The sequence below is a fragment of the Pseudorasbora parva genome, chromosome 18 (genome assembly GCF_024679245.1).
Source record: "Pseudorasbora parva isolate DD20220531a chromosome 18, ASM2467924v1, whole genome shotgun sequence".
Classification (NCBI taxonomy): Eukaryota; Metazoa; Chordata; class Actinopteri; order Cypriniformes; family Gobionidae; genus Pseudorasbora; species Pseudorasbora parva.
Window position 1 is genome coordinate 19,826,173 of NC_090189.1, and position 12,476 is coordinate 19,838,648.

Below are 12,476 nucleotides of genomic sequence, written 5' to 3' on the forward strand. Positions count from 1 at the left end.
TTTGGATTTGGATTGTAAACCTTATAAAATAAGTGAATATTTTATATTTTATAATGTTTTCAGAGTCAATATTCTTAGATCTTAACACATTTAAAACCAGTCTGCATAATTATAATTTTTTTAATTAATGTATCTTACTGACTCCAAAGGTTAAAATAATCTGGTCACTAAGCTCTAGGTGAGTGTAAAGAGCGACATTAGAATCACAACCGGTACAGAAGGTGAGCTCACTCTCCACCATACGCCCCTGCACCAACAGCCTTAGATGAAAGGGTCTAAATAAAGAGGTCATTCATTATTCAACCCTGCTCCAACGCAGTGTGACCCGGGGTGCCAAAAGTGGAGAAATCTCTACTCCAACTATACCACAGAACATTTATGTTACTCATAGGTTATTCATGAATAACACATGAATAAAGGACCCAGCTAAGACTTCTCAACATGTACAATGTATTGATAGCTTAATGGTCTTGTAGATGTACACTTTGTTTTACCCCACATATTCCACATCACAAGCATTACAAGATTTATAATATCATGCTCCAGACTGATCTTCCATGCAGACGCACTGCCAGCCTTATCACTTGTGTCTTGATAAGAAAGAACACTCAGGGGGGGTAGCAGTGATTTAAGCTCTAGAGAAATACACAGAGATTGAGAGAATTGAAAGGATTGTGTTTAATACCACTATAATGCTTTGATTTCCAAATCACCTTTTAGTGCTTGTATTGATCATATTGAAGAGTGAAAGAAGAATTAGAAAGAAAGAATTATATTTTTATAATTTGATCATATTAATGCAAATCATATTAGCCTCTGAAGTTCCTGGTCCAGGACCAATATGAATTTAAGGCCGAGGACAGTGCTGGTTTTTCTGCAGTTGACATCACCAGCACCTTATTGGTGGGAAACTGGTTCAGCTGTACAGTAGGATAAAATAGAATAATTTTTTTCCCCATGTCGTCAGTATTTTAGTAGTCTAGCAAGTAGTGTGATAATACTCAGAGAACTAAATATTCCCCTAGGGCCATTTTCCTGGTTGCATTCGCAATACCAGAACTCTGAAGTGACGCAAGCCACACTTGTTGTTGTGACTTATTTTAATGGCATGGCAGGCAGTTTTATTTTTTGACAGGGATAAGATTGCCAAAGCCTGAGCACACAGTGCTCCAATACTCTTTATTAGTTTATGACCTGTTTAACACTCCTGGCTACCATGTTATTAGATAGAACATTTATACAAAGAAAGTATACAGTATGTAAAAAAGCATTAGCGTTTGCAATGTGCTTGATTCTCAATGTCTAAGCAGAAATATATAATCATGTTTCGCTTGGTCCCCATACATTTTAAAAGGTTTATCTATTACTGTTTTCCATAGTTGTAGAGTTAGTTCATGTAAATATAATCCCTTTACTGACAGATTTAAAAAATAAATGAAAAAAGCCTGGTGTTTCGCATGTGTTCAGCGTGATGTGATATGTGTTAGACCCTACTCTGAAATGTTTCCCAGTCCCTGCTGTGCAAACATGCAAAAAGCGAGAACTTACGCCATTAGTTCTAGGACCTGTAAAGGTTCCTATGGTGTGAAAGCCCCTAACGATTCAATAACATTATAAAAACAAGAATCATCTCTCAAAACAGTGTTCATGCAGGATTTATGGTACTTTCCACAAATGAGGTACAAAATAGGATTTTTTGTACATACATTAGGAGTATGTAAAGGCCAGCAAAAAAAAAAAGGAAAATGTTTATATAAATGCATGGTAATTAATCTTATTGTGAATGATTGATCCATGCACATTTGATTTTTAATTTTCTTTTTTTCAACTGAATTTTTATTCAAAACATGATAACTCTGATGTATGCCGGACTTCTCCAACTATTAAATCTCCATAAACCCTACCCCTTTTCTGCATCTGCCTCCATCCAATCAGCAAATGATTAAATAAAACAAGTCTGCATAGTCTAGATTTCACTCAGATGTACATTACAAAATGGAAGAAAAGAGCTGTTGCTACTTCCACTTTTAACACGACTTTAAACTTTACAACCTTCGGTGGTTTCAAGAATACGAACAGTTTCAACAAAAAAATTTGTTTTTACTACAATTAATTACATTTTTTATCAAATCAACATATATCAAAAGTATGTTGGTGAAGGTCAAGACCGCTGAAGTGGGACACAAACATTTTGTTATTACTGACATTTGAAACTTTTCAAACTCGTTGATCTCATGTTAGATAATACTTTAGGAAATCAAATAGTCCTTAACAAAAACATAGAATTTGTACCTCATGTTCAGTAATTGGACACCAAAGTGTATCATATCCATAGAAAAGTACCATGATATTTATACAAAAACTCTAGATACTGATATCACCCAGGTGAAATATCAAGACACGTGGAGAAAATCTGGCTTTAACAAAGAAAAAGGCCCGAGAGAAAATTTTAACTGAGTTATTAACCAGCCAATTTGATTCAGGGATAAAAATGGAACACAGTGACAGAGACAGAGAAAGAAAAGCAATTAAGTCGACATGAATGAGATGGAGCGAAGAGCAGTGTGAGAGAGAGGTAGAGAAAGACTGGAAGTGAGAGAGGGAGGGATATACAGAGTGGAATGCCAGGGCTAATCCCCAGCTCCTGTGTGGTATTTTAAATGTTATTCTTTCCTCCTCTCTCTCTCCTCGTTCCCCTGCCGCCATCACTCACTGCAGTGCAGCTAACGACCACACCATGTCTGGACAAACCTGAGGACAGGAGACGCAGTGGCCGACCCGGCTGGACACAGGGTCTTGGCGTCAGCGGGGTGTCTGGCCTGACATTTGTCTCCTTACAATGAATAGAATATTTAAAATGTTTATAAAACACAAAACACTAAGGAAAAGCCAAGCGACAACCTTTGCTCTTAGACCAATAAAGAGGCAAATGACTACGTTGGTACATAATCGCAGTCAAGTAAAGCTTTAAAACATCCCACCTCAGACCAAATATTTACTCTAAAGTAAGCATGAAACAAAGTTGTGATCATCTTTGCTTCCCTGTATTGACATACCCAAGCTAAACTGACTCTTGAGGGGGGAAAAAAGTAGGGCAATACTTGATTTTGTCCATCGGGATTTGATTGGGCTTGCTTTAGAGTGGTGCAGGTATGATATCACTTTGTAGGCCAAAATGAAGAAGCGACTAATCATTTTTTCTTCAGCTTCCATCATCCCAAAGTCGATGAGCTTTTGGTAAAATGGCTGAAATAAGGTCTGTGGGTGAACAAGCTCAAGACACGTTCACGTTATATTCTACAATATAAAATACATCAGTATTACCCAAGGCAGTAACCATGTCTTGAACATTAGGGGGGCCAAATTGTTTTTGAGCAGTTAAAGTTTACTGCGGGTCATTAAACCTAACTGTGGTAAAACAGTTGTCAAATATTAAATGTTCAGCTACTTGTATCTTACCACAAGCTTACTCTTTTATTGTAAACCTAAAGGCATTGTGTTAGAATTCACATTTATCTTCAGTCAACATTAAGCCACGCCTTCTTTGATTTGATTGGCCATAATTTTGATATTGATGAGCACAGTTAGACCTCTGAGGCAGACCAGCCTAAAAATGTAAATTTTTTAACTATTTTCCATCATAACAACAACAAACAGAGTGGTGCGTAAGGGTGAGCAGCATAAAGAAATTTTAAATATTTGCCAATTTGGCCGGTTCCAATTATTGGGGGGACTTGTCCCTCTTAACGGCCTAGGTGGTTACATCCCTGGTATTACCCCACTCATGATATTTTGAAGCTTCTGGAAAAAGGTATTTGCTAACAAGTAGGTAAATGGGACTACAGGGGCAGTGTGAGATTAAATGTCATCAAGCCAAACAAGTAAACTTAGTCCCCTTTTTTTACGTATAATTGTGCTGTTATAAACTTATCTGACTCAAACTTTCTTTGAAAATGCTTTGTTTTTTGGTGTCGGAAGCTGGTGGTGACACTGAAGTCATGGGACCGTGGTGAAGTTAGTTTATGGCCTACCTGTAGCTTTTGACTTCTGGCGACTGCATTTAGGCTTTACTATTCAAAAATTCACAAAACATTTAAAGGGTTACTTCAGCAATTTAGCATATGGCTTTGTATCAGTAGAAAACTGGGAGTATATTTGAATGATAGTGCTAACCTCACGTGATCAGTGTAATCTGACTGCTGCTGTGTCTGTGCTGTGACACTCAATCGGCTCACTTACATTATATTCAACAGACACGTTCAGTTTTTAACTGTAGTGTCTGTTCTCCAAATGAACTGATTTTATGAAAATGAACACGGTGGGCAAGTGATCCAGTTACGTTAGCAGTGGCTTTGGGAGTGGCCTCGTTGGACATCGAAGCAAGTGCATTCTGTGAGTTGTTGTCCTTCTTCCACATAAGACAAAAACATCATTTTCTGTCTTCTCAGTATAGAAGGCACCAAATTCAAAAATAATTTCACATTTCTACTACATTAATGACCCAGTTTAAATACAAAGCTTAATCCTAAATCACTAAAGTAAGTATCCTTTAAGTATGGTAAACTTTTGTTGATCACAGAGCTTGTTTTTTGTGTGTGCAATAAATCCAAAAGCCTGTGGGGAAAAAAACCTATTGGGTTTTTGTGGAGGTGTACAAAGTGATGTCATACCTGCACCACTCCATTGCTGAGAACTGTGTGATGCTAGTGACAGGTTGTCCCACCCTCGCGCCAGTTATCACGTCATCAGAGAAGAGTTACGAGGACACATGATGGATTAAAAGATGTGTGCGGAAAAATAATTTATAATAAATACTGCAATATTCCTTTAAAAATGCTGGTTTTAATTTCATGGCGACTAACATTTAAATGCACTCCACAGACAAAACGACAACTGTTGTTCTTCTCAAGGCCCAACAAATACGGCGCGGCGTGGGAATAAGCTACACGGCAGGAAAACGACCGAATGCGAGTGAGTGAGCGAGCGAGTGATCGATGGGGCGCGAGGACGCTGCCTCTTGCAGACAAACCGGTCACTATGGATACCGCCCCAGTGCAAGAGCCGGAGAGCTGTGTTGTGGTCTGACCTCTGCCTAGGGCTGGTCGATTCCGAAATTTTTGGAATCGATTCCGATTCCAATTCCTGTTTCCGGAATCGATGGAGTCGATTCCAAGAATCGATTCCGCACTGTTGTTTTCGATTCCTTTTCGATTCTTCTTTTTTTAACAAAATCGATGGTGAACCTAGTTCCGGAGTGACCGCAGGATACAAGGATGTAGAAAGTATCCTTCTCCGAAACTTTATTTGTAAAATGATGATACATTTCCATAACTCTAAATTTTAAATTTTAAACGAGCTAAATTTCCCTGAAATGGCCCATATAGCCCAGAAGTAAATGCGATTTAGCCTAATAAATCAAAAGGATAGCACATCATTCATGGATGTGCATTTATTGCATGTTTAAAATGTCTAAAATGCATGTGCACAGTTAAGTTAAATTCAAATAAGTGCTTGCACAGAATGTACGAGGTAAAATAACCACAATATTAACAAAATCAATAGTATAAGAGTGCGCAGTTTATTTGTCAATCAGATGCGCGAGCAAGTTGCGTTCATTACTATAGCAACATTAGACTCGGTCATTAAGCTGTACTCTAGTCTAGGCGCATTTTCTTTCAGTTATCAATATATTAATGAAAATAAAAGAAAATAGAAAATTAAAATAAGACCCTCACATATGTATCTGTAAGCAGCGCTCAAAACCTACCATTGTGGATAACAGAACCATTTCACAATTTAAAATTATGGAGTTTTTGTGTGCAAAATGTAGCAAACTTGTCCACGATGCAGGATCACAGAAGGAAACAATGACAATAAACACTATTAAACTAAGTGAATGAAAGGTATAGTAATAATCAGCGATATGCGTTCACATTGATTCGAACGTTTCATACCATAAAAATAAGTAGTTAGAATTACGTTCTAGTGACGTCATCACACAATGACGCAAAAAAACGCTGAATTGTTTTATTTTAAACTCGTAATTTGAAACTAACTGTTCAAAAGAACCTTTTGCAAAAAATAAATAGACTTCCAATCATTATTAGTAAGCGAGAGACAAGTGAATAAAGAGGAGTCGATTCCCCGCGATGGAATCGATTCCAAACGTTGGAATCGACTCTCGATTCCCAACGCCTTGGAATCGAGGAATCGATTCTTTTTGGAATCGATTCCCAGCCCTACCTCTGCCTGCATGTGTCCCCTACAGCTGCAAAATGATACAACACAGCTGAAGCCCGTTGCTAAAAGAAGGCAACTGCGGTCGCGACAGGTGTGCTCGTAGAGACAGAATAAGTTTAACTGTCAACGAGCTTTGTGCCCGTAGGAAAATCCATCTTAAAATTGCAGTTTTAACATACCAGGTTGCCCACGGCCAGCCAAAGACCAGCTAGAATACAGGTAACTGCTTAAATGTGATTTTCCAGCAGACCGGCCTTAGGGTTAGGGCCATTGTCCAGCAAAGTGCAAAACCAAATAAGCGCCAAACAATGGAAATGTCACTTTGGATTACATAAAATACTTGTGATCAAGTTACTAGACACTGGGAATTGCTCTTCTGGATTGGGTCGCAAATAAATGGCTCAGTCTATTTTAGAGATTAATTTTCAGTCAACAAATGAATCAAATGACAGCAAGCTCTATTTTTCTGCTACAGCCACAATTGCACGCTAAAAAAAAACAAACAAACAAAGAGCGCAACATTTGGCATGGATTACCCGCTGGCAAACAATAACTAGCATTCCACTGCCAACATAAATGTCAAGGGGTTACTTCGATCCGGCTGTTCTTTAAAGATTTGAGGCTAAAAAGAAATGTTTATTTATATATAAAAGCACAGCGAATGTTTGTTTCTCGGTTTTGCTCGGATGTTTCCATGGCAGCTGAATCGCAGTCCTCGTGCGAGATTCCTGCTTTCACAATCAGCGTAGTTTGAGGGAAATAACGGTCTTGGATGATTACGGCGGCAAGATTGGGTTCCAGCTTAAATATTTTAAAAGGTATCCAAAATGAAATTGGCTACAGAGAAGTTTTAGAAACTTTTCGTGGCACAAACGCCGTTGCATACTGACGTTTTGAAGGACTGTCCGCGAGCCTGGACGGCATCATGTTCACGCGCTCGATACTTTCCACGGACCGCTGGATTCCCCCAAACTTTGCCAAGGGCACGCGCTCTCACGACACAGCAAATAAGGCTTGATCAAACCTACCTGACAGAAATGATAGCATGAGCAGGACTCTAAAATTCAGTCCCGGGTGAATTGGGTTATTCCTGAGATAATGGGCAGTCATTGTCAGCGCCATATCGCCGCTCGTGCTCTCGCTTCTCTCGTCCTCCCCGAAACTCTGAAAGCTCCTCAGCAACAACTCCATAGGGAAAAGGCTGAGTCTGGACTGTACCACTCTGCTTCTCCGTTATGGGGGTGTGTGTCTCACCTGAAGCGCAGTTCATGCAAAACAAAAGATGATGTTGACAAAAGTGAATGGTCATCAAGTTTACTTACCTATTTATTTATCACAAATTATTACATAAAACAATAGTTGAAAGTATTAATAAATAATCAGAGTTCAAATAAATTGTAATTATTTTAAACCAGTAGCCAACTGTTTTGTTTTATCGAGAATTGTTATCAAATTCATGAAAATTAATTAAACGTTTTTGGATGCAGCCTTAGAGCCATTTCAAAGTGTATGCTTGTTATAGCGCCACCAACTGGCCGTGCTCCATCAAATCTGTAAAATATCCACCTTTATCCAAATATCCAAATCGGTATAACTATTTTGTTAGCCTATAAAAACTGAAAGGGATTATAATTCTAATTCAAATCCAGTTTTGTGAGTATAAAATAGAACACTAAAAGACAAATTGGTGCACTACTTAGTGGAAGGATTGTCATCAGTTCATTATGTTCCCACTTGTTGGTCTAGAATAGGTGCTAATTTTCTGTTAGCTTCAGACTTAATCCCCCATACCCCCTTCTAATCCACTTTGACCCCTCCCCCCTTTTAAGTTTTCATCTCCAATCTGTGCTTTTCTTGACTCTAAGCCAAAATAAAACCCCATCCCCCCAATGCTGTTACCTAAATCTGCATCTAATTGGGACATATAGAAATGAACAAGCTAATCCTATACCAAACAATAAATGCATGGGGCAGCTAATAGCTCCACCACATTTATGCCAGATCAGCAATTTTTTTGACTTTCTGTCCTGTTTGAATCCAACCAGGATAAGATTTAACTCAATCATATACAGTGTATCTGGAAAGTATTCACAGTCAATGGCGTAACTTTGTTTTAAAAAGTGGGTGGGACATAAGTTGCGTATCATATGCACGCGAAAAACTGCATACTATATGCACGCCAAAGCTCATTTTGACGTATGAGGGGCGCTCATAAGTCAAAATGAGCTTTGGCGTGCATATGGTATGCAGTTTTTCGCGTGCATATGATATGCACTATATGGCGTATTAAGGGGGGTAGCATTGCTGATACAATGTTATATCAGATGTAAAATATGAACAATAACAATTGCAGAAAAAATTGTATTAAGATGTCCGGAAATCAATTAAATAGTTCATTTATTGATATAGATCTTGTTTAATTATTGCATCTAAACACAATATAGCGTTGTGCCAAGATTTTTCACGTGAATAAAGGCATATAGATTTGCACACTTTGCTTATAATCCCTGGTCTAGTCTGATAAACTCGTCAGAAGTTCTTGTTTCTAATCTACCCTAGCCTATCAAAACTGAATACCATCAGTGGTTGTACATCAAGAGCAGGGACAGTTTTTGTGCATTTTGTTTCGTGATCTGACCGGAACAAATAGAAAGTCTCTGTAACGGCGTTAAGCGTTAGATTAAAGCGCTCGTCTGTGTGAAGACTGCATGAGCCGTGAGAGTCTGCACCACTGATAACAGCAACCAGCGCCAGAGCACCTCTTATTTAACAAACTATTAAAATGATACTCTTTTTTAGTTCACCAGAGATGTTTTGTTTGTATTAGTTAGGTTCATCCGTGACGCAAAATGTTTTAAAAAAGTGGTGGGGACATGTCCCGCCCATCCCACCCTCAAATTATGCCTATGTTCACAGTGCTTCACTGTTTCCACATTTTGTTATGTTACAGCCTTATTCAAATTTGTTTCCTCAATTCTACAAACAATGGCCCGTAATGACAACTTGAAAGAATTTTGTTTAAAATTGTTTGCAAATTTATAAAAAATAAGTAAATAAAAATCACATGTACATAAGTATTCGCAGCCTTTGATTAATATTGTGTTGAAGCACCTTTGGCACCAATTACAGCCTCAAGTCTTTTTGAGTATGATGCTACAAGCTTGGCACACTTTTGGGGAAGTTTATCCATTTTTCTTTGCATGACCTCTCATGCTCCATCAGGCTGGATAGGGAGCATTGGTGCACAGTCATTTTCAGATCTCTCCAGAAATGTTCAATCGGGTTCAAGTCTTGGCTCTGGCTAGGCCATTCAAGAACATTCAAAGAGTTCAAACATGCAAAGAGTCCTGTAGCCACTCTTTTGTTATCTTGGCTCTGTACTTAGGGTCGTTGACCTGCTGGAAGATGAACCGTCGCCGGTCTGGAGGTCTGGAGAGCTCTGGAGCAGGTTTTCATCAAGGATGTCTGTACATTGCTGCATTCATCTTTCCCTCGATCCTGACTAGTCACCCAGTTCCTGCTGCTAAAAACATCCCCACATCATGATGCTGCCACCACCATGCTTAAATGTAGAGATTATATTGGCTAGATGGTTAGTGGTGCCTGGTTTCCTCCATACATGACGCTTGCCATTCAGGCCAAAAAGTTCAGTCTTTGTTTCATCAGACCAGAGAATTATTTCTCGTGGTCTTAGAGTCCTTCAGGTACCTTTTGGCAAACTCCAGGCAGCCTTTCACTGAGGTGGCTTCCATCTGGCCACTCTACCATACAGGCCTGGTTGGTGGAGTGCAGCAGAGATGGTTGTTCTTGTGGAAGGTTCTCCTCTCTCCACAGAGAAACGCTGGAGCTCTGTCAGAGTGACCATCAGGTTTTTGGTCACCTCCCTGACTAAGGCCCTTCTTCCCTGATCACTCAGTTTTGCCGGGCGGCCTGCTGTAGGAAGAGCCCTGGTGGTTCCAAACTTCTTCCATTTACAGGTGATGGAGGTCACTGTACTCATTGGGACCTTCAATGCTGCAGAAATTCTTCTGTACCCTTCCCCAGATCTGTGCCACGACAGAGTCCTGTGTCGGAGGTCTACAGACAATTCCTTGGACTTCATGGCTTCATGGTTTGTGCTCTGACATGCACTGTTAACTGTGAGACCTTATAAAGAAAGGTGTCTGCCTTTCCAATCATGTCCAATCAACTGAATTTACCACAGGGGGACTTCAATTAAGTTGTAGAAACATCTCAGGGCTGATCAGTGGAAACAGGATGCACCTATGCTCAATTTTGAGTGTCATAGCAAAGGCATGTGATTTTTGGTGTTTTTTTATTTTTAATAAATTTGCAAAGATTTTCAAACTTCTTTCACATTGTCATTAAGGAGTATTGTTTGTAGAATTGAGGTAAAAAATAATGATTTTAATCCATTTTGGAATAACGCTGTAACATAAATAAATGTGGAAAAAGTAAAGCACTGTGAATACTTTCCGGATGCACTGTATGGATGGTAGTAGCTGGAACGCAAAGAAGAAGTGGAGTTTTGCCACTCCTTTCCCCCCTATAGTTACTTTGATTCATTGGACAGAGAATCTTGTCCCCTCCATGGCATTGTTGATCACAGCATGGAAGAAAATAACTCAAAAAAATAAAAGAGAGTGTATTTACAGTAGATTTGCCCTTTATACAGTTGTTTAAACGATTTCCCAGGAGTTGCAATGCACCATCAACAAAGTCAGCTCACTCTGTTACTGTTATCTCCTCTATGAAAACAGTACATCAAAGACCCCCAGACAGAGATCCCCAGACTATACCACAACCCCTCTGAACTGAGAAGTGAGACTCGTTCCTTGAGGACTCTTTCTTTCAGCAGCCTAAATGAACCAAACATCTCTTCGTCAACAATCTCACTGAGAGACTCCATCCATTCAGCAGAGGTTTTCTTCATCTGCACCCAGAAGGTTTGGTTTGCAAAGTATCTGGCCCATCATCATCATTCCTCCAGCTAAACCCTTAATCCCTTTGTTGACTATCTGTGAACCAAGAAATGAATCTTCTCTCTTTTTTGTTAGATGCAGGTGAGTTTAGTTTTTCAGTGTGAGGGATCCCTGTTGGAAAATAATGTTCCGTGGAGACTCTGGAAATGTATGAACATCTTTATTGAATGTTTTCTTCATCTTCATTTGTGCCAGTGTCTCACCTTACTGTTTGAAATAGAATGATTCTAAAAGCAAATTTTCCTGCTAAGTCGTTCCATTTGTTAATTTGGAAAAGGTGGAAAAACATTCAAGGAAAACTGGGCACACATTCTCACCTGGCAGTGAGAGAGGGACTATTTATGAGGTACTCCAAGTGATAAAAAAATTCAAGACTTACTCACCGGGTAACTGACAACTTTATGATGATCAATAACTTAATTCTGATGTATGTCTCAGAGTTCTTTCTAATGTGTGACAGGGGATCGATAAAGTTTCATTTTTTCTCCCTGTCTGGATGTTTGTTTCTGTATTAAAGTGAAAATTTAGGATGAGTAAGGCAGGTTCTTACTATAGGGATTCTTTTAGAGTTGGTCAAATTAAAGTCTTGTTTTGTAGATTTATCTGTAATTTTGGGCATATGACAAAATAAATTGCCTTAAAAAAGTTTTTAAAAAGGTATTAATGTGTGTGTGTGTGTGTGTGTGTGTGTGTGTGTGTGTTTTGTTTCATCAATGCAGATGAAACAAAACTTTATGACCACCTGCCTAATATTCTGTTGGTCATCTGCATGCCACCAAACAACTCCATCCTGCCAACACATGGACTCTACAAGACCCCTGAAGCATCTTATCAGGCAATAAGACATAAGCAGCAGATCCTTCAAGTCCTGTAGGTTGCGACGAGAAGCCACCATGGGTCGCAATTGTTGTTCCAGAACATCCCATAGATGCTCAATCAGATTGAGATCATGGGAATTTGTAGGCCAGAGCCACACCTTGAACTCTTCATCCTGTTCCTCAAACCATTCCTGATCATTGTGTGCACTGTGGCAGGGTGCAACATCCAGCTGAAAGAGATCACTGTCATCTAGAATGGGGTGTACCTAGTCTGCAAAATTTGCATGTATCAAATTTACATCCACATGAATGGCCGAACCCAGAGATTCCCAGGAAAACATTGCACAGAGCAATAAACTCCATCCACAATCTTGTCTTCCCACAGTGCATCCTGGTCCCATCATTTCCCCATGTAAATGGTGCACATGTACATGGC

The 12,476-nt window shown here is 39.3% G+C and overlaps 1 protein-coding gene across 2 annotated transcripts in view; it reads right to left on the reverse strand.

Moving 5' to 3' along the window:
- nectin3b (nectin cell adhesion molecule 3b) overlaps nt 1–7,453 on the reverse strand; it is a 77,141-nt gene extending 69,688 nt beyond the window's left edge. For both annotated transcript variants that reach the window (XM_067422714.1, XM_067422713.1), the window contains exon 1: nt 7,269–7,453. In XM_067422714.1, the coding sequence (XP_067278815.1) occupies nt 7,269–7,431 (163 nt within the window). In that variant the 5' untranslated portion in view covers nt 7,432–7,453. The remainder of the gene's footprint in view (nt 1–7,268) is intronic.
- Between the last annotated feature and the right edge of the window lie 5,023 nt (nt 7,454–12,476).